This window comes from Podarcis tiliguerta, assembly GCF_965153285.1.
Source record: "Podarcis tiliguerta genome assembly, chromosome: 2".
Classification (NCBI taxonomy): Eukaryota; Metazoa; Chordata; class Lepidosauria; order Squamata; family Lacertidae; genus Podarcis; species Podarcis tiliguerta.
The window spans coordinates 80716746-80744184 of NC_139535.1; the positions used below are offsets into that span (position 1 = coordinate 80716746).

General features: G+C 43.8%; 3 protein-coding genes across 6 annotated transcripts in view; all 3 read right to left on the minus strand.

The window, feature by feature from the left end:
* Positions 1–6714, minus strand: part of GIPC1 (GIPC PDZ domain containing family member 1) — a 29833-nt gene extending 23119 nt beyond the window's left edge. Inside the window, exons 1-2 of one of the 3 annotated variants that reach the window (XM_083431044.1) lie at positions 6318–6523; positions 5482–5572 (exon numbers count right to left, since the gene is read on the minus strand). The gene's annotated coding sequence lies outside the window, so the exon portion shown is untranslated. Of the gene's footprint in view, positions 1–4549; positions 4662–5481; positions 5573–6317 lie in introns of all 3 variants that reach the window. The other 2 variants (XM_083431043.1, XM_083431042.1) reach the window with 2 other exon arrangements.
* Positions 6715–12259: 5545 nt separating this feature from the next.
* DNAJB1 (DnaJ heat shock protein family (Hsp40) member B1) lies at positions 12260–19200 on the minus strand. The gene is made up of 3 exons (XM_083431041.1): positions 16068–19200; positions 13532–14100; positions 12260–12888 (listed from the first exon to the last, which is right to left on the minus strand). The coding sequence occupies exons 1-3, from the start codon at positions 16276–16278 to the stop codon at positions 12658–12660; spliced, it is 1011 nt and encodes a 336-aa protein (XP_083287167.1). The 5' UTR covers positions 16279–19200; the 3' UTR covers positions 12260–12657.
* Positions 19201–22332: 3132 nt separating this feature from the next.
* LOC310673126 (uncharacterized protein) overlaps positions 22333–27439 on the minus strand; it is a 32341-nt gene continuing 27234 nt past the window's right edge. For both annotated transcript variants that reach the window (XR_014508873.1, XM_083431049.1), the window contains one exon: positions 22333–22461. Coding sequence is in view for 1 of the 2 variants with exons in the window: in XM_083431049.1 (XP_083287175.1) it covers positions 22368–22461 (94 nt within the window). In the remaining variant the exon portion in view is untranslated. The remainder of the gene's footprint in view (positions 22462–27439) is intronic.

Here is a 27439-nt window from a genome sequence, read left to right on the forward strand (position 1 = left end):
CCTATGCAAATTTGCATAGGGAAATTTCAGTTTGCATCAGGAAATTTTCCCTAGAGAATGATCTAATTAGCATGTTTGCTTAACTTGTATTTAATAAATGAAGCTACAAACTCTGATATTGCCAATCTTACCTAATATTTACTTGCAACTGACATCCATTAGTTGTCACAAATGAACTTATGAAATGGAAAATTTTCCACAGAGAAGCATATCACAGGAAAGTTCTCCATTTTGCAAGATTTTCTGCCCTGCATCTCAGTAAGTCACAGTTAGCTCAAGCTTTCTAGATACGTATGCCTATTCCGTTTGTGGTTGTCTGACTACAGGAACTCTATTTGGTGAGTGGACACACACAGAGGAAACAAAATGGGGAAGATAGGAGCATGGATCTAGACTTTAATCCCTTTGCCATGTTATATCTGACTTTTATCTCCTGACTTCTGAGCTTCACCTGAAGCGAGAGGTTTCTAGTTTTGCTTGCTGAAAGGCTTATAAGATCCTGAAATCTTGTGAAACACAGAAAGCCTATTGTTGAATTCAAGTTGGGAGGCTGCATCACAGAGACAAGATTTTGCTGTCTGCTGAAGAGAGAACATTCCAGTTGTTCGAAGTTACCAGTGACAGGCTGCACTGAGGCTATATATGAATTGGGTTTTTTGTTTTAACATTGAAACTGTAATTTAAAGATGCCTTGGTCAACCGCTGCATATGTCGCTTACTCCAGAAAATGCTCACAGAGATGATGCACATTTTCTATTAACCAGGGAAAGGGGTTAATGAGTAGAAAATAAATCCCGTTTTAGATAGATGACGTCGATGTTTCATCACCTGGATTTTATCACTCCATGATTGTCCAGAGGTGAATACTGTCCAAACACCTTTTAGCTGTTTGTATATGCGCACTTGTTTAACTGCCTCCATAAGCAAAAAAAGGTTTTTATCTATGAAATGGAATTGGGACATATTAATTATCTGCCATGAACTACTAAGGTTGTAGAGATCGGGCTCTGGGCAGCAGTCTAATTGCACAGCCATTTGCTGCTGTTAAACCTCGACTCCCAGCAAAACACACTTGCAGCACTCAAGAGAAAAAGAGCACATCCTCAGAATGAAGGAAAAGCAAACAGTGGGAGATTAAGCATCCTAACATTCACCACTTTTAAAAGGTAAGACAATGTTCCCATGTTGAAGCAGTACACTAGGGAGCAGTTCACCACTAAAATGTGTTTTTTAAAATCGAATGACAAGGCCACACAACAGTACAGGCCAGGTTTGTTTAGAGGTGGGGCAAAAAGAGGGGTGTTGTCTCTCATCTTTCTCACCACAGGCTATATCCAACAGGCACCTGAAATGCTCACATGATATTCCAACACAGGAGTTACAATGGCTGTGACCACAAGAAGAGCCCTGATGGATCAGACCAAAGAGTGATCAAGTCCAACGTATCATTTTCAACAGTGGCCAGCTAGATGCCTCTGGGAAACCCACAAACAGGATATGAGAGTATGAGGGCACTAGCCCTCTTCTATGCTTGCTCCTCAGCAACTTGAACTCAGAGGTATATTTCCTCTGATCCTGGAGGGTAATATACAGCAACCATGATTAATAGTCAATGATAACTCTGATAGGTGAGCATGCTTTGCTCTCTTTCAGCTATGAAATGGACATCTTTCAAAGCTGGATTCAGTACAAGAAGCCACTGTCAAATCTCAGGTCTGAGTTCATGTTCAGTACTGCTCATCGCTCCATAACACACAGGTACACATTTGTGTGGGTTACAAAGGTTTATAATGAATAATACAAGTACCCAAGTCCTTTCTGTAGGAAGTTAACAACTAATTGTAACAAGAACCACCAAAAGGTAAACACTATCAGATTAAGATTTAAATACAGTAAACCAAAGATTAGAAATAACTGGAAGAAAAAGTCAAACTGTCAAGACTTTGGTTTAGAAGTGTCTGTGTGTATTAACAGGAGACAAATTATTGCTCCAAGTTAAAAACTGTGCATAATGCAGACAAATCACATAACAAAGATACCCTAAAATAGTCTTTGGGTCCAACAACATGACTCTCTCCTAAAGGAAAAGGCCCTTGAGTAATACAGCAGGACACAAGATCCTAACCTTTCTGCTAATTTACCGGTATGTGCATCTCCAAACCAGTCCTTGGGAACGTGCAAGTGTTGGGACTGGCGCAGCAGGAGCAAGCCTCTGACGCCTCTGTTCTGGGATCAGGGTGGAGCAGGCCTTTGCAAGTTGATTCAGAGCAGAGAAACAGGCTACAGGGTGTTCCCTAGAGGGTGGGACAGCAAGGGAACGCAGCCAAACCTGTGAGTGCTCCACACTGAAGAACAGCTAAAGCAAACTACAGGGCAAGGCATTCCACATTCTAAGCACAGCCTTCAGCATTGTCAGAACACTACTGCCAACAACACTTCCCCTTCAAACACTGCCAAAAGTAACTATTTTCAAAGCAATATTTTGTCTCCTTTTATGCTGCAAGTTCCACTGAGGTCTGGCTTGCCCCATCATTTTCAGCTCCCAGAGATCATTACACTATTCTGCACTTGCATCTGTCTCCCTTGACTTCTCTCCCAAAGTCTGCCAGAGAACAAGATCTTATCCCTGTTTCAGTAATACATTCATATCCCGCCTTTCCTCCAAGGGGCTCACTGAGATAAACATGGTCCCCTGTGCTAGAAAAAGGGGTGCTGGAACTCACCATGAAAACCTCCCTCGTTCTCTTAGAATGGCAATGGCATCTACCTGAGAGGTGCCGGAACTGAGTTTCTCTGAGTTCCCCCTAAAAAAGCCCTGGTATTCCTCCCCTCCCTCTTTTATTCTCAGCACCCATTTGAGGTATGTCAGGCTACAAGATGATGATTTGCCCAAGTTGACCCAGTAAGCTTCACAGTTCAACGTTGATTTGAACGTGGGCCTCCCCCGTCTTCCTGATTCACAATATTCTCATTTCAAGCAATTATGAAAAATATAATCACACACTCCAGAGCGTAAACCCATCAAGACTATAGGCATTTACAGGTCATGGAATTAGCTCTAAACAAGACTCCTCACGGGTGCTGAATTTTAATTTGTCTAGACAGCAGACATACAGGAGACAAAGTGCTGACAAGGCCCCATCTTGGCAGAAATGCAGAAGGCAAAAGGCTGAAAGCCCTAAAGCTATAATCTTTACCTATAAAACAAATCATTTTGAAATACTGACACATCTAAACTTAAACTAGCATGAAGCATCCTAAGGATTTCAAAATTTAAAGCACAATGTATAGTTTTGGGGAGGGCCAAATAACTTCAGAGATCTGCTCCATAAATCCTACTCAAGTTTTGTTGACATTCCATACTGAACTAGAGATTTCTCTGCAGCTGACTAGGATAGGTGTTAAAATGCTAAGCCTTGAATAACTGGAGGCCTCAAATGGATTTTTGTGGTAATGCCTCTGTATTAAGATAGGAATTATTTCACCTAGGCCTAAACAATCAAGAGGAGGCTTGCCAAACCTCCTCTTAAACTCTCCAGTGAAGATGGCCGTGAATTCACTAGCTAACTAGCCTCCTATCTCTGCTGCTTTTACAGCTAAGGATTTGCTTTCTAAATTTTTAACAAAGCCTTTGTTTCCTGCTGTTAGAAACACTACTGGTTGACTTCCACCTGTTAACTGTTCGTTTTAACATCAAAATCCATGTGCTTGCACACCCTATAACTTAAACATATTTATTTCTGTCATCACCTATCCCCCAGGTTCTCCAGTACTGTGTGTACGTTTACTTAGCTGGGGCAACCCAGGCAGATAGGTGGGGTACAAATTTCATCATCATCATCATCATCATCATCATCGGTATCCCCTTGAGTCCAAGAGGATTTTCTCCCATGTTAGGATTGCAGTTGAAGTATTTCCCTTTGAAGTGCATCTCATTACCAGCAGCCTCACTAGCTGTTATTACCATCACTACTATTTAACCTTTTTTATTGTCTATGTGAGACACTGCACTGACCTCACGTATAAAAGCCGCTCCTGCCCAGATGGCTTACTATGTAAGACTGGGAGGACAAAGATGAAGGGAAATAACAGGAAGAAAGTAGCAAAGGGCAGGTGGGAGAGGGTTGTATTTACTATTACTCCTGCATGTTAACAGGATCAAAATGAAGGCACAAATGACTTGGACGGAATACTTTGTGCATCACAGAAAATCCTTTGCTATTCTTGCAACAGACCACATTCAATTTGTGATCCACAATTACCATTGAATCCTTATCAGCAGAGCTAGAGCCTAGCTAGCCTACTTTTTCTAATACTATAAGTACATTATACCAGACAGTTGCTACATCCCACAGCAGGAAAGCATGTGAGCGACAGTGTTACTTCACCAACATCAACACAGAGGTGGGTGGGGAGACCTTTCAGCAATTTTGTTTTACTCTTCTGATGAATACTGTATTTGGAAAGGAAAGATGGTCAGAATCATCAGGGTTCCTCCCTGCCTCTGCTCCCTGGGTTCAGCAAGAGAAGACAACAAATGGCACCTCACCCTACAGTGGGCGCAGTTTCCTGCTTCAGGAACCAGTGACCAGTGACCTCTTGGCAGTAAGTGAAGGAAGGTCCCTAACATTAGGTGGGGAAGAGAGTGTAAACTGGCAGGCCTGAGGAAAAGGGTGGGCTACATTATACACATCTGCATGAAAAGGCCAATTCATATCTCACCAGTAACAGAAATATACTGTATACTGAATGCATTATACAAAGTCACCAATATCCTGTTATTGGAACATATTATGCACATTCATCCACATTTACTCCTTTTTCATCATTATTTTACCTGCAAGATTTAAGATTTCAAAGAATTTGGAGCATTTTGCAAAATGTAGAAAGCCAGAGGAGAATCAGTGATTAGGCTTAAATGGTCAGCAGGAGGGGAACAGAACATGGTGGCCACAGGAGAGAATAAATGTGTATGGCGCTGTATTGTAAGATTTCACACAACTTTGGTGACAGGTTATGCCTGCCAAGCATCTACCCACCCCTTCCTTGTTAAAATGGTAAGGGGTGGTAATAGAACAGACTGTGTGCATCCCTTCTGACCTAGATAAGGAGTAGTAAGCTTTTGAATGCCTCTGAAGAGTGAAATGGAAGCACTTGCCAGTTTTGCCAGTTGTTGAATAGCACCTAGGTTACAGAGCACAAATCTTTTTTCTCCAACTTCCTCAAACGTTAACACCCTCAACAGATTACCTGTAGCAACAAAAGGACAAAAGTCCAACACCTTATACCACTGAGCCAATCATTAAAAGCATAGAGGAACACCTTCTGAATTCAGCAAAAGAGCCTTCAGTTAGGGAAGATGGAAGCCCATAATGCAGAAGAATGGCATATAGTACACAATTTAGGAGAAAGATCTGACAAAACTGCATTTCTCCCCCCCCCCCCCCTTCTCAAGTCTCCTGAGAAAGCAGGGGTGCTGACCTCACTGGAGAGATGTTAAATAGACAGGAAAGCCAGTTTCCTCTGCTACTAGGCATTGGGTGTTGCTACCGAGTTTCCCTCAATTCCTACACTACAATAAAAGGAAAACAGAAAAGTCAGTTTCGGTAGTGAAACTCAATCCTCCCATCAATGATAACACAGAGACACCGACCCACACACTCTCCTGAGCCCACTTGGCATCAGGAACAGCAGGAAACATGGAACTCAGCACACTTTGAAACAGGTGGGTCTTTATCAGGCACTTGTTAAACCACCTTATTTTATATTCTCTGAACGTAGCAGGATAGTTCAAAAACTCCTCACCTAACTTAATAGTACAGAGCGGACCTACATGGGCGTTTATTTAATCGCCTACCCCCTTTTACTAATGGAAGGGGGAGCAGACGGTGAGGGAAGAGAAACTCTCAGCATGTGCAGAAAATAACACCCTGAAATTCCAAGTCACAACACACCCAGGGGCTCCATTCAGAGAACCCAGGAGTCCGGGCTGCCGCTCCAGCTGGCAACTCCCCTCAAGAGCAGGGCAACGGCACTACTTTCCCTACGTGTTTTGTAGCCAGGCAACCCCGGCGGGGCTTTTTGCATCTGCAAACGGGCAGGAAGCTCCCTCCCGCCGGGTGGGGGTTGGGGGGAAGAGCGCTGGATGCCAGGACTCCTGGGTTCCCCCTCACCCCTAAATCTCGCTTCCTCTTAGGAGCTGCCCCCACTTCTCCCCCTCCCCCCAGCTCCCTTCCCTCGCAGCGTAGCCGACACTCCTCCCCCCGGAGCCCCTCTCCTTAGGCAAGGCACGTCCATTCCCTTCTCCTTCTCCTTACCAGCGTCCCTTTCCTCGCCGGGCCCGTCCCTCAGCCAAACTACAACCCCGCGCAGCCAGGCCTGTCCCTCAGCAGGAGGCGGGACTTAGAAACCGCGCCTACTAGCCAATTGGAGCGCGCTTCGCCTCCTTCCTTGGCTAATCACAGGTTGCCCTCCCAAAGCAAGGAGAACATTCCGGGTCCTTCGTATCAAGTTCCACACAACCGCCGCCACCCCCAGCTTCGAGATGCAATGGAAGGGGTGGGATGGGGTTGCGGAGCAGAAACGCAGAGCGGGTGGAACATACCATCCTCGAGGGGGGGGAGAGGTGGATAGTAACCATCCAGGAAGGGCTTTGGGGATAACTGCCCGCGGCCCTGAACCCGCCCAAGCGCCCTCTCCTCCTCCCCCCGCCCGCACCCGGCTCGCGTCCGTGTTCTCATTGCCTTCTAGTGGCCAATTCTGTCACTACAGCGCGCTTGGAACCAATGGGAAGGCGGGAAGCCGGGCGCGGCCTGAGCCGGAGGCGAATTAGCTGCCCCGGGTTGAGGGAGGGGGAGACTTGTCTGTGCCTGGCGCTTAGCAGCCGAGCGCCGGGGTGGGAAGGTGCGCTTATTCTGATCACGCCTTTTCTTTAGGTTAGGGGCGGACCGGAGTTCACCACTTCGGCCTCGCCCCGGAACCTGTTGTGAATTCGAGGGGATCGAAACATACAAACCTGGAGAACTACGCGCTTTTCCTTCACGCGAAACCAGCCCCACTACTTCTCGTCCCGCAAAAGCCTCTCCCTCCACTTTAGGCCGTAGGAGAGGCGGTTCTTGGGGGGCAGCGGTGGCGTCCAAAGCTCGGGGGGGGGGGGACCCACATGTCACAGCCCACTGGTGACCGAGAGAGGGCGTCTTGCCCACTTTCAGAAACGGGGTGTCAATATCCGCTCACCACGACGGACATCACACCCACACCCACTTTTTCCTTCACTGCGTCGAAGAGAATCTCCCAATTCTTGTTGATTTCTAAATCTGAATTAAAATGCCATTGAAATCAATTGGGCGTGACAGAATTATCATAGATTAGGGCGGCCCATTGTGAACACAATGGTGCTTGCCTTTGAGTAAGTATCTCGAGCGCCAGTCCTACCATTAGGCAAAGCGAGGCAGCAAGGAAGCTCAGCAAAGCACTCGCAAACGCATAGGTCATATAATAATACCCTGTGTCAGTGGTTTTCCCCCCCTGGGGGGACACAGGGGTACGCATACCCCTAAACATTTTGTGAATCTAAGTTTGGCTTCATTGAGGGGCAGTATTCCAATATGAGTAGGAAAATGAGAGTACCCCTCTCATTATTTATTTTTAGAAAAAAGCACTGCATATAATATACAGCTGTGGCTCTTCCAGGGCTAGCTCACCCACAAGTCAAGGTGAGGCAACTGCCTCGGGTGGCAGGATCCACAGGGGCAGCAGATCCCGCCTCTCTGTGAATAGGAAGCAATACTGGTCTCCTCCCTCCTTTGTCCCTGATATATATCTTCACTCTCCCCATCTGCTCTAGCAGGGACACACCATTTTGTGGTTCATCTCAGGTGTCAAAATGCCTTGGGCTAGCCCTGGGCTCTGCCATAGTACTTTGAATTTGCAGGGTGGGGCTATCTTTGGTTGTATGAGAAGACAATCGGCATAGTAGTGTTGATTACTGTATGTTTCGCCTACATACTGCTGGGGGTGTGTGTTGATTTAATCTCAGTTCTGTGCATGTTCAGTGATGCTGTGCACCTTGAAATTAAGGGAGGGATTTGCTGGTTTATTTCAGGTAGCAAAATGTATTGGACTAGCCCTGATTATCCTGCTCTTCCTCCAAAGATGGCATCCATAGTTATCTTCTCCACTCCTGTAGACTAACATTTGTATCAGATAGGTTTGTCTGTGAACCTCCCAGCCATTATTCTGTGACATATCCTGGTGTGGCCTGTCCCATTTTGCCACCTTGCACATGCTTCATGCACTGCCCACCTCCACTGAAGCCTTGCTTTCTGGGGTTGTGCAGCTGCAACTTCCAGGTTCAAATAACATCTTTCTAAAACCCAGAAACCGCCACAGCTCCTTCTCTGATAGCAGGGGCATGCATCTGCAGAGGCACCCCTTGGGTTCTATCACCTGAGGCGGCAGCCTGTCTGCATGGACAGGCCCAGCCCTCGCCATACCACAGGTTATTAGCAGCCTAGGCCAGGAATGGAGAACTTGTGGCCCTGCAGACAGTATTGGACTGCAGCTCCCATCGCCCCTCCTATTTGGCTGTGCTGTCTGGGACCAATGTAGTGGGACACCAACATCTGGAGCATGAGCTAGGCACTAAGAATTAACGTACCAGGGAAAACAGCTCAACTCAAGCCTGTGCTCTACTTGTTCTGTACTGCTTTTCTTCAGATAGAGAGAAATGTGATTCCTGGCCTACCGTCTGAACTGCTAAGAGTTCACTTTACCTCCGTATTCTGCATGTGTATCATCAAGCCCCCGTCACTCTTCTTGGCTGCTATCTGGTTGAGCTTCCTAAAATTAATCTCTTGGAACTTGTTTGGCTGAAGCTCATATGGCTCACACATGCAGCAGACTGAATCGCTTCAGCTGTCAGATCACATTTTGGAATGTGCTTCCTGCCCCCATATAAAATATTCAGCCAGTTAAAAACTAGCACAGCTTGTTGCTCTCTGTTATGCTGCTTTTCAACTTGTAGAGAACTGAGAATTCTTCACATAGCAAAGAATTTAGAAATGTGATCCAGCACATACTTATCTACCCGCCTCTTCCTGCAGCACACATAGACTAGGCTCCTTTGGGACTTTTGGGAACAGGGAGCTAAATACTGAGTTTAAGCAAATGAAGAGATTTCTTAGAATGCAGAACAAAACCTTAAAATTTAAGCAAAGTTTACGGTAATAATTCTTATTTGGATGAGGCTGGTGCAATAGCACATACCAGTTGGCAGTCAATACTTTGGAGGGTTTGCTTTCAGGGCTTTCATTCTTAGCCTTTACTCCCTGTAGCTTAAATTGTCACTAGAAAAAGATCTGTGTGTATTGACAGACTATAGGAAGCACAGCCATAAACAGTAGTGTATTAGGGTAGAGTTGTTGCCAATATATCCATGGTATGGAGAGGAAGAAGGAAAAAAACATCAAAATGAAGGCGGCAGCAGATACCTTAAAATTGTGTTGAACAGCCTCTTCATCTTCTTGCTGAACTTCTTGTAGGAATCCTATTGGACTACATGCATATAGTACCAATGCTGTGTCTTGACCAGAATGCAGATACACCTCCTTAGACCACACATGTATTATTTTACAATTTTAAAAAATCACTCACTTTACTGCTTGTATTTACAATAAAGGAAGATCCAAGCTTAGGTCATCCATTTTCATCCATCATATTTTGCTTCTTGGGTCCTCATACCTCACTACTTTTGTCTGCCTAATAAAAAAGTTAACCTAGATTCAAAAACCCAGCTATCTCATAATCATGGAAACCAACACTTTAAAAATCTGAAGTCCCCCCCCCCCCCTTGTACTTAATGACATTACAACTGTGTAAGATGCCTGTCTTTGGACAGCGACATCATGACAAAAATCCTAAAAACTACTTAAGTGTTGGAAATATCATGAACTATATAACATACGTTACACTCACTGCTCCTGCATTAGGATATATGCATAGGAAGCTATAGTGAACCATTGGATATATGCATAGGAAGCTATAGCTTAACCATTGAAATAGTACTCAATCATCCTGTCTAATAAACACACAGGTTGCAAGCCATTTGGCACACATGGGTTCTTTTCAAATGGACAGTTGAAGCAGCTCCAACGCAGAAGAGGTTGAGACAGGCCCTGCCTGATCAATCTCCTTAGCTTACCTACCGGTATGCCAAACTGAAGAATATATGTTTCATAAAGAGCTAAGTAACTGCAGAATCTGTAGTGTACCCTGAATTCGTCTGTAGTGAAGTTAGGGGTGCATCCCATATAGCTACAAACAATGAAAATTGTGATTCTGTGCAATCAGTTGTCACATTCACATGAGTTACATGGAAGCTGTTGCTTGAACCGTATTAGAGTGAGCAAGTAACAAAGAAAGCATATAAAAATATTCGTTCCCACCTTTTCTGATGTGAATCAAAAGATGCTGTAGCCAATGTGGCAGTTCTAGAGCACTGCACTGATGATAGAATATTCAGAAGTGTTGCATTTGATGCAGCTAAATGATGTCAGGTTTTATCTTCCCTGGAGAAGCTAGACTGGTTCTCTTCCTGTTCTTTTGCCAGCAGGTGAAGATCTTGTTCCAACAGGCTTTTGGGAATTGACTGCTTTTTTAAAAAGGGCTGGTGCAGTACTGTTTTTAATTATTTGTATGTTTTAAACCAACTTTATATATGTGTATAGTTTTATGTCTATTAATGTTTGTTTTTATCTTTTTAAGTGATTGTTTTTATCTCTAAGCTGCCTTGAGCCCCAACAGGGGGAAATGCAGGGTATAAATATAATAGCAGCTCAGGCACCGAAGGAAAAAATCCCATCAATTGGAGAACACTCCCACACATAGCTCTGTAACTGGCTTGTTTCCTCCTAAAGGTGACCAATTTCAGTTCCCTGGAGACCCAAACTAAAATAACATGCCCAGTAATCTTAAATCTCTTAATCTTATACTTGTATGATGGAAATGCTACTGTTGCATGCCCATAAGATCCCAACCTGCCACCTGAAGATGAATTCTCTAGCTTTTTCCTGTAGAAACTTACATTTGCCTATTAAGAAACAAGGTGCTCACAAGCTATTTTTGGCACATACGCATCATTATGTACAAGAGACAGATAATTTTAGTTTGAAATAATGTATATGACCCATTATTTGGAATTCACGTCTATCAGACACACAGTGGGTACTGTACAGAACTTCTGACGTAACAGTGAGATTTTGTAGTGAACATGTAAAGGCCATATGGCAACACAGAGGCCCTTCGGTTTACAATTGCTATTCATTAGACTAGTAGTGATCACGCAGAGGAATGAAGAAGCAATCTTGCTGAGGAAATTAAACAGGTTGCATTTCTAGAAGAATTGGGTAGCTTTGCCTGCAATAATCAGTTACTTTCCTTCCATTTAATCCCTCTTTAGGATCAGATAGCACAGTGGAATGCCTGTTCAGAGATTTTAGTGACAAGGATCCACCAGAAGCTGTGGATTTATGTTGTAGCTAAAGAGCATTTCTTCATTGCTTGGAATGCATTCCATTTTAATTTTAAGCCCATAAACTAAGCTACTTAATATTAATTTGGTATTTTTCAAACCTAGAACATTGAAGAAATAAGCTCAGTATGACAAGTTTCTTATTTCATGACCATGAACCAATAAACACTCACATCTAGGTTTGTTTACACTAGTTATATTTTTTAAAAAATGTTTTCAGGAGGCTATACATGTTCCTTTACTAGAAACAATACCTTTAAGAAATATGACTAATGCTTTACTCTTTTCAGTTTCAATAGTTATCACCTATTGAAATACTTATTTATTAAAGAATGTCTTCAACTGAACATTTTACATCTTTTCTGCCAGTCCAATCAATCAACCAACCAGGATCAAGTCTGACATATTAACAGTGTATGGCAAGAAGTCAAAGATTTCATTGAAAAAACCTGTAAACTTCTTACATGCTTTCCAGAAGTTATAAGGCAGCATCCTGCTTGCTTAACAGGGGAGGCCATACTCCACCAATTTACCTACTGGAAAAGGGCAATTTATGGCCAAGTTTCAGGATACCTTCCCTTCCAGGAGCTTCAACACATGGCACCATTTTAGAATGGCTTAGTAAGGGCACCATTAAGAGCAACAAGCAAGTTAGAAAACTGAACATTAAAGGTACCACCCCCCTGGGAATGAGATAGTGCAGAATGCAATAAGACACAGTACAGCAAAAACAAGAGATTGGAGGTGTTTACTTCTGAAGTCCAGTTTAGATTGTAATCTCCTCCTTCCTATGGGAGGACCTATGTGACATGCCCAAGTAGGGTTAGCCAACTAAGTGAAGGCATGAATTATGATTGCTTGTCATCTTCCACGTTCAATTAAAAGATGTTCTGCCAATTCCTTCTCTTGGGTAACTGAGCATTGCTGTAAATGTTTTGAGCAATGACAACTTGAGCCAAAAGTCACTGAGAAGTGCAATGTTCATCTTGCAAGAATGGATTTCCCAGAAATCTTTTAGCAACATGAAGTTAACTTCCCTACCCACTGCCAAAAGCGACTCTGAAATCCTGATTCCAGTTCCAATTCCTCTGCTTTGGAGGCACAGCAGTCCCGTTCTGCCTGTCTTACTATATTGGCAAGATTTGTTCTAGGACACTTTTTGAAGACTGTGGAATTCTGTCTGGGAATCTTATATCAAACTCAATAATAAGATCCCCTCGTTGGCTTGGATTCTTGGGGAATGGAAGACCTTCTCCAGGAATTCTTCGCTTCATTCCAGGTTTAATGATGTCCTTGAATACCATTGGTATGTTCCTACCATCTAGTGTTGGTGTGTTCACAGTGCAGCCACATAGAGCCTAAACACAAACACAAGCCAGAGAAGTTAATACCTTTTTCAGTAAATAGTTCCCTCTTGTAATTCCCAGTGAATCCAAGTATTTTTAGTGGGCCTATGACAACTGATGAGTTCATGAAGACAGGAGGAAATGCTGACAACTCTTGAGCTGAACATTGAAGCTACATATACAGTCAGCATCCCATAATATTTCACTGTGCCTGAAATCATGCTGCTGCTACTGTATCATGATCTGCTTCCTCAGTGCACTCCCCATGAGGCTCTGATGAAGTATACTCTTAATAGTTTGCCCACAATATAGAAACACTTACTATAATCACGTGTTGGAAATAGATTGGAACATGCTCAATTTTTACCCATTTCAAAATCTAGTAATTTAGAAACTTCAGATGGAGTTGAATGTGCTATCATGAACAATCCATCTGTGCAAGAATTACAGCTCGCCTGATGGAAGGACCCCCCCTTCCTCCCCACAAAGCTCTGGGGTTCTCTGAATGCCCCCCCACAAGCCAATTTCAGAGGCAAGCCCCACTGGACAAATAGAAATCCCTGCCTAGGACTTCTGCTGACAGGGCATGTTCGGTGAATCCAACCCTTTGTTCCCCACTTCATTAATCAGCAACAAGTCAGGAATTTCCACTTACCTCACGGAGGCTGATTTTGGCTGGATATACAATATCAGACCCATCTCTTCTAAAAATGTTATGTGGCTTGTCTTTTAAAACAAATACAATATCAGCTGGAATGTTGTTTGGTGTCTGGTCGCCTTCTTTGGGGAATGTAATCTTTGTTCCTTCTTTCCAGCCACGTTTGACTTCAATCGTTAGAATCTTATCTTCATTGCGTGTGCTTTTCCCATCTGGACTGAGACGTTTATGAGAAATTTTCATTTTCTTGGTGCATCCAGAGTAAATCTCCTCCAAGGATACTCTCAACTCATGAGTGATGGGTGGGTCTTGTTTCTTGCGTATATGTTCAGCGCCCCCACGAGAACGGGAAAAGCCAATGTTACCAAAGTTCTGAAAGCTTGTGAAGGGGTCATCAACATCCATGTCTTCATCACCATTCCTCTGGACAAAAAAGGTATCAAAAGGATTCCTCCCACCAAAGAATTCTGCAAACATGGCATGAGGATCTCCATGAAAGGTGTAAGTGAATGAAGTGCCATTGGGACCTCCTCCTCCACTGCTGCTGGGACCACCTCCCTTTAGTCCTGAAATACATACAAGGACACACAAATTAATCTCTTTCAGCAATTACTGAACTATGCTCTGTCATGATTTATATTAGGACTCCCAATCTTCAAAACTTCTTTCTCAGTGCCTCTTACTGTGATTCGAAAATTTACTAAACTCTGAGAACACCACTGGAATTTAATCAAATACTTCTAAGGAAGTCCTGTATCAAAAGGCCAAGCACGTGCTAGCAAAGAAATGCCAAGTAAAGATTTTATCAGAACTGTTGCAGCCTTCTTTCTCTCCATTTTCTCAATTGCAGTGTGCTGAGAACCCTACCATTCAGGAGTAGCTAATGCTGTGTCCTCCACCTTGTTATAACTCCCATCCCCTCTCAACGTTGGTCATGTTGGGGCTGATGTGTACTGCTATCCAACAATATCTGGAAGGCCCTACATTGGCTAACCTTCACACTTTGTAGAGATTATCAATAACTGAATCCATGCTGCTACACAAACACAGCACCACTTAGAGTGCATTTCACCTTAGCCTGTATAAACAAATAGGTCTTTAACATGACAATAAATATTATTGGGAACAGACCTACAAATCAAAACTAACATTGTAAAGAACAGGTTAGCATGAAGAGTATGCTAGAATCTTCTAGCAAGTACTAGAAGACTTTTTGTAGCAAAGGCTCCACCTATCTTAGAAAGCCTGTCATGCAGCCCAATTTATCCTGTCAATACATGTTACCAACAATGTTACAGGAAACTGCTAAGCATTTTTCTATGAATGCAGGCAACAGAATACCAGAAAAATCACACTAACCTAATATATTTGTAACTAAATTAAATACTTCAATCCTATGTGCTACATGCCTTAATATATCACAAAAGTAACAGTATTGTGTTTAGTTCCTTCTAAAAAAAATAAACAATTGAAAAAAAAGCATACTAAGTTGCTGGAAAGCATGTACTGGGAACAAGTTTATTATTGAAAAACCGACAGATCCTCAGAAAAGCAATAGAGATAAATCCTACATAAAGTTGTTTTTTCACTTTCTTCCCTGCCTAATTGATTTCCACTTTGTTTCAAAGTAGGTTTCTCAAACAGGAAGAACCTGAAAGGTAATGGTGGATTTTTAAGGAGTGACCTTAATACTATATGAACAATTCAAAGATGGCAACTCATCTGGCTAGTTTCCAGGACGACAGAGTAAAATAACTTGTTCTTTCTCCTCACCTACTTTTCCCTCCCTTCACCTATCTTGGAAAACCAGTCCTGGTAGATTAGTTGCTGAACAGTCATTCCAAAAGCCACTCTACAGGGAAATGCTTCCTAACAGAGCTAAATGGCAGAGTTGATCAGTTATAAAAGCAGAGATTTTTAGAAGATGTTATCTCTCAAGGGTGGGGCAGGAGGGAGAGAGGAGGAAAGTTACGACGGGGGGGGGGGGGGTGACACTATTTGACTGTACTCTCCGGTATCAAAGCAACTTCTGCGGGAGGAAAAATTGCTTAGCTTACGTAAGTGTAAAATAATAATATTCTAATGATCTCCTCCCATTCAAGGACGCTGGCTCGACCTCCCTGTGCTTTTTGCATACCGTATAAACTACATACCACAGTGTTTCAACTTCAACTTTCCATTTGTCCCAACGCATGAAAAACTGTCAGCGTTGGCGTTAATCCTGACTCCATGATGCCTCAAAAAGCGGGGCTTATTTTGCATCCCGTCCTTTACACTACAAGCAGATCCCCTCCACCTCCTCGCCCATTCTCTTCCCGCATATAAAATAACAATAGACAACAGCTAAGAGGCGGTATATACAATACGCAAGACACTCGGTAACCCGGTCTAGAGCAAACGGCTGCGAGCCCACTGCGGGACTTCGGAGCCGTGTGAACGTGCAGGGGGACCGATTTCGCTCCGGTCCCGAGAGCCCCGCTTCTACCCTTTCCTCCCAAGCATCCTCTCCCTCCACAGCGCCCCAAGCACGCACCTTCCTCGCCGAACTTGTCGAAGATCTCGCGCTTCTTGGGGTCGCTCAACACGTCGTACGCCTCGGCGATCTCCTTGAAGCGCTCCTCGGCGCCCGGGTCCTTGTTCTTGTCCGGGTGGTAGCGCAGCGCCTGCTTGCGATACGCCTTCTTGATGTCGTCCTCAGTCGCCCCGCGGGTCAGGCCCAAGATCCGGTAATAGTCCTTCCCCATCGCGAGCCGCCGAATGCCCTCGCTCTCACAGTCACTGACTCAATTACCTTTCTCCTCGCTCGGCCGCCCAGGCTATAGCTCGGCGGCAGCCGCTTCCCCCTCCCTATTTATACGGCGGGCGGAGGAATCTTCCAGAGCTTGCCACAACGTTCTCCGCCCCAAACCCGCCCACCCCTTATGCCCTCGCCAATCGCGGCCCACAGCGCCTTACGCTCCGCCAATGGCAACGGGGTTTGCGTCACACATGGTGGGGGAAAGTAACGGTTGTCGAGATCTCGCCCCGCCTCCCCGGCCTTAATTGCGGAGGTGAAGAGCATTCTCAACAACACCAACGGCTCTCATTCTCCAGAGTTCTGGATGCTGCGGTGGCCGCTCGCCCGGCGCGGACGAATCCGGCGAAGCTGCGGGATGCGCGTTGCCCGCGTCGGGATGAGAAGCTACGGGCCGGCCGAGGCCCCGCCCTCGCTGGTGCGCCATCACCTGCGAGCAGAAACTCCGCCCACAGGCCACGCCCCCGCTTTGTTGTTATCTAAACCAGCCAATCCGCAGAGGGCTCTCATATAACTTATTCAGCGAGAGGGAACCTGTGGCCCTTTATAGGTTGTCGGACGCCAGGATTCTGCGTCCGTCGCTCACCGTAGGGCCATTGGTCAGGAATGAGGGCGGCTGGAATCCAAACACACCTAGATGCTGAAGTGAAGGTCCCTTAGGACCTGTAGCCCTGCAGATCCCTTTCTTAAAGTGTCTGGGGGCAGCGATGTTCGTCTTCCCATTTCACAGATTTTTCTAGCATTTTTTAAAAGACTCCAAGGCAAGCAGCGTGTGTGGCTCCTTTTCAGTAGCATCACGCCATCCACTGAGAAGAGTGGTTATCATCCATCACTTCCCCGTCCGTTAATGTGTGGAAGTTTGTAATCTGCTCACATAGTCCAGATTGGACACCACTGGTCATCTGTTGTATTCTATGAGAAGTGAATATTGCTTCCTTCTGCCCTGATGGGTATGTGCCCTACTCCCTCGTCTCTTCTGTTCCATACAAACATTTTTTTAATTATTAGTTTTATTTAGTCTGCATTAATACCAGATTATTACACTCCTCTTAAACCTTGATTCAATAGAGGGTATGTCCGTCTCTTCTGCCAGCGGGGTTGGTGAGGTACCTGAGGATAATGCTAAGAGCTTCTCTAAAAACCTGTTCCAGCATAATTCCAGCAGAGCTGTATTACTCTTGCTCCAGAGTTCAGGGCAACTGCTTTCCTTTCAAATAGTAAGGACAGGCTACACCAATTCATCCCATTTTGTAAAAATAGCTTGTTGTAATAGTTTCAAAACGGGGTTTTGAATGAACGGATCCCCTGCTATTTGTGGAGCAGTCATCCATTGTCCACTTAGAATCCCCCCACCTCCCGCAACCCCACATTTTAAAATAGTGTTGTGGTGTTACTTATTGCAAAAAGGAGTTGAAATTGACTAGCATTGACCTCAAACCAGTTCAGTGAACAGACAACAGATCCAAATCATTAGTATGTATCAGAATCCGAACAGGAGGAAAAAGGCAGGAGATTGCACCTCTTGTATTATGTTGTTAATAAGCAATTAAATAAAAAGGGACAAAAATGTAACTTTGACTTGTTGGCATATGTAATGCTTTCTTTGCTGGAACTTTTGAAGTAGCCACAACAATCAATAGGCATACTAAGTTGAAGCTTATTTATGGAATCAAAAGCACTAGTTAGGTCTACAAAGACTGTGAACACATTACTGGATGGCCCATGAACAGTTTTATTTATTGTTAGATTATAAAGAACAAATCTTCAGTCTATGGTGCATTAGTCTTTAAAAAATTCCAGTTATAAGTTTTAGAATTGTGAGTGTTAACTTTTAAAAAGATTTCCTGTTCTGTTCTAAAAGATGTATAAGATCATTTTTCTCCTACCAGTGTGCATTCCATGGCAGACTGATACCACTGGACTTGAAGACAGGGAAAGGCATGATCAATTTAAGAGGCAGATTATCAGTTTCTGCTCTGTGTTCTATGGTTCAGTGAATAACTTTTGTTCATAAAATAGAGGAAGATGGTATGTAATCCACAATACTGCTCCCCTGTGTGTTTACTCAGAAGTCAATCTCACTATATTCAGTGGGGCTTACTACCCAGTAAGTGCATAGGATTGCACCCTAGTCTTGAACTTGCCTGCTCCTGAAACCCTTTGAACTCTTATTCAGGCCCACGCCCTGACTTCATTCTGAATTAAGGTAGTTACAACAAAGACCAGACAGTAGATCATTATGTTAGGCATGCAGTAATTTTAAAGTGTTGTGTTAGCAATTCCCTACAATGTGAAATTCAGGAGATAATTGCAGGTTAGTGGTTGTTAGATAAATGCAAATTGAAGTAACTTCTAACTGGAGAGTAACAGCCCTCATAAGCCTGATAAGAAAGCATTAGCATATGTTACCTCTGGGATGTTATGCTTTCAGATAAGCATTCTCTCTAGAAGAAGTGGATGATTAAAATTTTGGTACTGAAAAACTCGGAATTTTGGAAAAAACATTCTTTTATGTGTGAGTGTGACTCACAAAAGCGGTTCCTCCGTTTTCTAAGGAACTGCTTTTCAACTTTTTAAAAATTAGTGTTCATAACCATCTTCATAATCAGGCACAGAACAAAACCAGATGCATTTGCAAGCAGCACTTCATAACCCGCCTGAAGCATGGTAGGTTATGCAAGATAGACAACTCATTTAGCACTCAATTTAATGATAAGAACATCTGTCAAAAGCAGGGTGGGGAACCTCCATGGGTTTTTTAAAAAGCAGAGTCTTCCCTTGAACCTCCTCTAAATACATCCTTGGTGGCATGACCACAAGACGTAGGAAGTGTTAAGTTCTACTTTTTCCCATCAAGGAGGTCCCAGAGTATGGTTGACATCATGCTTGTTTATCGTCACTTTAGATTGTTCCCAGGCTTCCCTGTTGTCCTGCCTCCTGTACAATGTATATATGTAGCTAATGAATAAGATCATACAAATATTAATAATTTCATTATTTTTAAATATCGAAGTGCAGATTTTATCTGCTGTTCTGCCCTTCAGTATTTCAAAGTGGGCTGTAGGTTAAAACCAACATAAAGGCTAACACCCTTACTACACTGATAACATTTATTATCTGCTAAGAATATGCTAATGCTTACAAATGCTGATAATGTTTTAATAGTTTTTTTTAACTTGCACACCCCCTATTGTTAATAAAGGAATTATAAGGGGAGACAGGTTGTCACAAATCCAGTAGCCTTGGTAAAGTGCTGATAATCTTATTAAAGCTAGAATGATTAAACACAGAAGCCACTTCAGGTGTGTTTCAACAGTGTTAACACACAAGGAGACTTGTGAAAATGAACCAAAAAACCCCACCATTGCCATTCTGGATCTCCTCCTTGAGTGGGAGCACTAACCTCTAAAGTAAGGAGCCTCTTGTATTTGTAGAGATTCCCTAAAGATCTGAAGTTTGGGGGGGGGGGGCAGGAAGAAAATTGGAAGAAAAACACCATACACACAATTTCCCATTCCCTGGGCCTTCACATCTCTAACCCCATGCATTGTAGAGCACAGGGCTTAGACATGATAGTTAAATCTGACCTCCGTGTTCAGAGGCAGTATATTACTAAATACTAATTGTTAGGAAGAAAGAACAAGGAAGTCTTGTGAGTTTCCATAAGGCACCTTGAGCGGACATTGTGGGTAATAGGATGCTGAACTCGATGGGCTCTTGGTCTGACCCAGCAGGGCTTATGGCTTTATTTGTTCCTGTGGTTACAGCACTCAGATAAAATTTTGTTGCTTTTATTGTCTGGAAAGGCACTAAATAAGTGTGTGTGTGTGTGTGTGTGTGTGTGTGTGTACACTAACCCAAGGCCGAAGAGAGAGACTACCCACTGGAGCAGATGACCGAGATTGATTTCACAACAAAATAGCATAAAACTGTAAGGGACTAATATGAACGCATTGTAACTGGGGCTGAGGGTTAGTCATGGTTAAATACTCTCACACATCCAACCTCAAAGCTCCTGCCTCCAGTCAATTGGAAAGAGGAGGAGAGACCTCATGATGTACAGTACTTCAGTTTCACTTCTCCCAAATTACATACAGGCACCTGATCTTCACCAATCCAGACCAGTCTCTGTTGCTCTCCCTTGCACAGCAAGACCCGTAAATCCTAAATACACTGTTGGCTCTTGGACGAAACGGGAAAGGAAATGTATACCTTCTACAGTTATTCACCCCATCATTATTGACGATTAACCTCTTAAACATTTTGGTGGCACATGTGACATAACGGGAAAGTCCAAAAGAAGCACCAGGCATCTTTTCAACTGATTGCGTGCTACAGCAAACATGAGAAGGAATTTTCAAGGAGAAAAATAAATGATTTTGTTAAAAAAACAGCCAGAAACCACAACAAAAATACCCACCCAGACGCTGAACAGAATAGGATGAGCTAAAAGATAAATAAGCATGAATTGAATGACATTCAAGATGCGTACTGGGCACTTTGCCTGACAGATATAAAGGAAAAGAAAAACAAATTGGAAATTCTGTAGAGCGTCAGAGCATCCCAGGTTCTAATACCATTATTATTAGAACTGAGATCCTTTCCAAAAGGGCGAGGTTTAAAATATAGAAAGTGTATCGGATGTCTGGAGATCATCTATTAGTGTGAATCACAGCATGCCGCCGAGGAGGGACAAGAGATGGAGAACTGGTGTTCATGGAGACACCTCAAGAAATATGTGCTAACTCTAAATCCAGGTACCTGAACCTGGAAAAGATAAGATAATCAAGCGTATAAACAGTTTGACTATCATCATCACTTAAGATTTCTATGGCATTTCATTAGATAAAATTTAGATATAAAATAGCTTTGCAAATGATTTTTATGTCCATTCAGGAGGAATATGACTGCTCTGTAGGATCCAGAAGGCACACATTTGTGTGCTAAATGGAAACTGCCAGTGTTTAGGATTGCTTGGAGATAATAGTTGTGGTAGGTTGGCTTGGTTTACTGGCCATTATTTGGCATGGCAACCATAAAAGTACCCTGTTTATGTCACCAACTCTGGCTGCTGCCAGTATAAGGGAAAACAATTTCTAAGTAAAAGGTCTTCAGCATGATAGAAGGCTGATAAAAGGAACACAGAGCAACTCCTTTCTCTTATTAAGCACATGACAGGTGTTTTTAGAGTAGTGCTAGGGACCACAACATAGCATCATTTTTGTTGTTGTTGTTGTTGTTTAGTCGTTTAGTCGTGTCCGACTCTTCGTGAACTCATGGACCAGAGCACGCCAGGCACTTCTGTCTTCCACTGCCTCCTGCAGTTTGGTCAAACTCATGCTGGTAGCTTCGAGAACACTGTCCAACCATCTCGTCCTCTGTCGTCCCCTTCTCCTTGTGCCCTGCATCTTTCCCAGCATCAGGGTCTTTTCCAGGGAGTCTTCTCTTCTCATGAGGTGGCCAAAGTATTGGAGCCTCAGCTTCACGATATGTCCTTCCAGTGAGCACTCAGGGCTCATTTCCTTAAGAATGGATAGGTTTGATCTTCTTGCAGTCCATGGGACTCTCAAGAGTCTCCTCAGCATCATTTTACTTTTAAGCTATTAAAGGTAAGGATTCACATGTTAAGTTGGATTATGGGAACTCTGGAGTCTATCCAGTCTTCCATTGGTTTGCTTCCCATGTTCTCTTGGATATCACTCATAATTGCTTAAAAAGCTTCTCCAACTAAGTGCAGTTGGAGCAAGGATTGATGTGCAAAGGAATGTTCTCCCACTCTCCTCCCGATTTGGGGTTTTCCAAACCTTTCAGAGAAGATTTGGGAAGGGCATGCAGCATGCATGGGGGAAGAGAGGCGAGCAGAGTGGGAAACATTTTGTTGCCCAAGCATAAATCATTGCGTTGATGCAATAAGTTAGTTAGAAACCACATGGTGTCCAAAACATAAAATGTGTAAGCTCACAGCTGAATATTGGAATTAGTTTGTTGCATAAAAATGAAGGAGTTATTTCTGTTTTACTTTGTTTTTATTGCATCCCTTTATATACCGCATACAAATGTTGAGTGTGGTGATCTCCTAAGCGGCAGGCACTTCCAGATGGTCACTACTTTGGGGTGGGATTTAATCACATGCCTGCAAATTCAAGTTGCAAAATTGTAATTCGCTATAAGTTCTTGCAACAATGAAAGTGATGAGGAAATGCAGTGGAAATTGTGGAGCAACACTTGCTTTGACTTAACATTGCCCGGCCAACCCGCAAACAAATCAGAATGAATGCTCAATAATCAGGTTGTCTGGGAATGCCTGTGTTATCAAAACAGTGTATTATTTTTCTGAGCGCTGCAATGGCCAGCTTCTTTGTTTCCTTACATCCTAGTGAACCTCAGTGTTGAATTACACTCCATGGTTTCTTTCCCTGCATCATCTTTTTTAATAACATGGAACACTTCGGGGCGTGGGTGTGTGTTTGCGTTTGCAGAGTGGGGGTAGAAAAGCAGCAGGAGAGGGGTTTGAAATGAACAATTAAATACTGTAGTTTATCTCTCCATTTCATCTCTTCTGTTCATTCACTTGTGACATTTCTGACCCTGTGATCAGTGTAGCATTAGCCAATTCAAATTGTGCAACCTCTGTTCTGAGTGAAGGACTGAATCAGTTGTTGAGACTTTCATTAAAGTATTTGCATGATTCCCATTAACAATGAAAAATGAAAACTTCTGTTTATTACCTAGCCTTGGGTATAGATTTTACTTGAAAAAGGGTTCTGAGTAGGCATAGGCACAAAGAATTGAACTGATCTTTCTGCTCACGGAATACAAACTTTTAAAATATCACTAGGCTAGATTAAGGAGGCTACTTTTAAAAACCAGTGAAATCCGGCAACAAACTAGGCATTTTGTGATTACAGTGATTTCACTACAACAAATAGAGTAATTTTGCTAGGACTCTGAGATTCTGCAACCTCTGAGTCCTCTGAGAAGTTAAGAGAGAAGCCAGGAGTTAAAGGAAATGGTCACAACAATAGTCACAACTCATAACAAGGATGATGATAAATAATGACAGGGATCTAACCCATGTCCATCCTGTGACCTGTTCACGTTGTCCTAAGAAGCTAGTATTAAGAAGAGATAAGGGCTAAACAACATGTGATGTTTGTCGTGTTGTTGACTTTAAAAAGATAAACGGGCTGGGGGTGGCAACTGAGCTGAATCAGGACCCTTCATCCCTGCTGTGCTCCCGATTGAAATGGCCCATCATACCTACTGAAAGCTACCATTGGCGTCAGTAGGTGCTTTATTCCCATTCAGAGTAGTGTACATGGAATGGAAATCCAGTTGGGACCATGGTGGAGAGGAGACTACAGTGGTATCTTGGGATGTGAAAGGAATAATAATAATAATAATAATAATAATAATAATAATAATAATTTATTATTTATACCCCGCCCATCTGGCTGGGTTTCCCCAGCCACTCTGGGCGGCTTCCAAAAGAATATTAAAATACTGTGATACATCAAACATTAAAAGCTTCCCCTAAACAGGGCTGCCTTCAGATGTCTTCTAAAAGTCTGGTAGTTGTTATTCTCTTTGACATCTGGTGGGAGGGCGTTCCACAGGGAGGGCGCCACTACCGAGAAGGCCCTCTGCCTGGTTCCCTGTAACTTGGCTTCTCGCAGTGAGGGAACCGCCAGAAGGCTCTCGGTGCTGGACCTCAGTGTCCAGGTAGAGCAATGGGGGTGGAGACGCTCCTTCAGGTATACTGGACCGAGGCCGTTTAGGGCTTTAAAGGTCAGCACCAACACTTTGAATTGTGCTTGGAAACGTACTGGGAGCCAATGTAGGTCTTTCAAGACCGGTGTTATATGGTCTCGGCGGCTGCTCCCAGTCACCAGTCTGGCTGCTGCATTCTGGATTAGTTGTAGTTTCCGGGTCACCTTCAAAGGTAGCCCCACGTAGAGCGCATTGCAGTAGTCCAAGTGGGAGATAACCAGAGCATGCACCACTCTGGCGAGGCAGTCCGCGGGCAGATAGGGTCTCAGCCTACGTACCAGATGGAGCTGGTACACAGCTGCCCTGGACACGGATTTAACCTGTGCCTCCATGGACAGCTGTGAGTCCAAAATGACTCCCAGACTGCACACCTGGTCCTTCAGGGGCACAGTTACCCCATTCAGGACCAGGGAATCCTCCACACCTGCCCGCCTCCTGTCCCCCAGAAACAGTACTTCTGTCTTGTCAGGATTCAATCTCAATCTGTTTGCCGCCATCCATCCTCCAACTGCCTCCAGACACTCACACAGGACCGTCACCACCTTCACTGGTTCTGATTTGAAAGAGAGGTAGAGCTGGGTATCATCCGCATACTGATGAACACCCAGCCCAAACCTCCTGATGATCTCTCCCAGCGGCTGCATATAGATGTTGAAAAGCATGGGGGAGAGGACAGAACCCTGAGGCACCCCACAAGTGAGAGCTCAGGGGTCTGAACACTCATCCCCCACCACTCATCCGTTCTGGAGCCCTGTTCCCATCCTGAACAGAATGTAAGACGCGTCTGCGTGTCTGCGTGTGCACGGGTCGTGTTTCGTCGCTTCCGTGCATTCGTGTGATGTCATTTTGACCGTCTGCGCATGCGCGAGCGGCGAAACCCAGAAGTAATGCGTTCCGTTACTTTGGGTCGCCGCCGAGCGCAACCCGAAAATACTTATCCTGAAGTGTATTTATCCCGAGGTATGACTGTATAGCAGTATGGCTCGCTTCCCCCCAGCCATGGGCCTTATCTGACTTGGGCCCACCCACCCTGGCTATTTCTTTTTAAAAACATCAACTTTGCAAGGGCAAAATATAATAAAAGTGCCCCAATGGACTCTGGACTCCATTGGAATCAAGTTCATCCCTCCCTCTACTTCTTTTAGACAGTTGTTTTGGATGCTACTGGGTATAAATGGATAAGAGGCCTGCTAAAGCAGCCTTTGATGTGCACATAGATTACCTAGCAGAAGTATAACTAGCTGGCCTCTTTCTGAAGATGGCCTCTTTATGAGATGTGTCACAGGATGGGAGCTGCTGCCAGCTCATTCAGCAAGGTGCGAGAGGGTGAAACTGAGTTTAGTAACCCACAGGTAGTTATCTCCACCCTTGAGTCTCCCTCAGCCAATACTGTTGGTTTGTGTGGTTCCATGGTTAGGATGGCACACATACTAGCATATGGTAGGAGGAAGAAGAAAAAGACTTGTCTAATTTTAAAATTTTTAAGTAGGGTTTGAGAATAAGCCAGGATCTGAAACCATCTTGATTCTGGCTTGTTCTCCAGTAGTTTAAATATACTACGGTTCCCTGAGTTCAAACGTACCAAGGAACTGTGATTAGTTTAAAATTTTCCACTTTCCACTTTCTTTAAGGGAAAAAGGAGGGACAGGAAAAAAGGAGGGGCAGTGTATGGGTTCAAGGCTTGTGGAAACTCCTTAACTAGCAGAATACCATGATTTCCAGGTACAGTGGTACCTCGAGTTACAAACATCTCAGGTTACAAACGCTTCAGGTTACAAACTCCGCTAACCTGGAAGAGTTACCTTGAGTTGAGAACTTTGCCCCAGGATGAGAATGGAAATCATGTGCCAGCGGCGCAGTGGCAGCAAGAGGCCCCATTAGCAAAAGCATGCCTCTAGTTAAGAACAGTTTCAAGTTAAGAATGGACCTCCAGAATGAATTAAGTTCATAACTAGAGGTACCACTGTATGTGTGAAGCAGCTCCTATTCTAAGTGTGACTGATTTTATTTATATCACAGAAGATCTGACACAGCAGTAGCTCAAACAGCAGGCAAAGGACATTGTCCTGGTACTAAGTATGGCTCAAATCCTAATTTCAAGGGAGTTACTTTTACTACTCAATTCCTTGTCGGAATCTTGCATTAGGAAACCTTGTGCCAGGGATGATGGGGAACATTTGGCCATCAAGTTGTTGCTGGACTACAACTCCCAACATCCCTGACTATGCTTGCTGGGACTGATGCCAGCTGGAGTCCAACAACATTTTGAGGACCGCAGGTTCCCCAGACCAGCCCTTCAACAAAATTTACACCAGAAAGCTATTGTTAGGACTTTAAGAATACAGTCAAACCACGGTTGTCAAACATTATCTGTTCCAGCAGTCCTTTTGGCTTCCAAAACATTTGACAACCAAGGCACGGCTTCTGATTGGTTGCAGGAGCTTCCTGCACTCAAGCCATGTCAGATGTTCAGCTTCCAAAAAACATTAGAAAACCGGAGCGTTTACTTCCAAGGTATGACTGTACTTCCACTTTATTTATATTTTGGGGGGGAATCTCCTACATTTTCTCATTGCAAAGTCTTTGATCAGATCCTCAAAACTAATTTACGTAACACATCAGCTTCCATACTTAGTAGAGACAAGGCATCAGATCTGCTTTGTTGCATAGTTGTTCTGTTGGGATTTTTTAATATACTTCAACTAAGAGAATGAACGCTCAGCTGACCAATGTGTGACCATTAATGTTAAAAATCCAGCAATGGGAAATATCTGTCGTGCCCCCCTTCCCTTGACCCACTAAGCACATGTTTATTTTGTTTAATGGTTAATCCAGCCCTGGTTGCTGGTGCTGGGATTGGTCCAACCGAAGGGCTATGGTACAACTAGGGGGCAAAAAAGGAAGTGAAGAGGAGCGCTGGGCAAAGCTGTAGCTCCCAGCCCACAGCACAGTGGTACCTCGGGTTACAGATGCTTCAGGTTACAGACTCCGCTAACCCAGAAATAGTACCTCAGGTTAAGAACTTTGCTTCAGGATGAGAACAGAAATCGTGCGGTGGCAGCAGCAGCGGGAGGCCCCATTAGCTAAAGTGGTACCTCAGGTTAAGAACAGTTTCAGGTTAAGAACGGACCTCTAGAACGAATTAAGTTCTTAACCCGAGGTACCACTGCATTGACATGCACTGCTAGCATGTGTTGATGTCTGGATTGTTCTAAATATGATTTTGCTTATGGCTTTGGATTTCAAATTCCATTTTTAGGAATGTGTTCAGTTAATGGGACAGGGTTTGGGGTTCTCTTTAGTTTTAGGAGGGAAGGAGGTTGAGCGTGTCAATGCGAAAT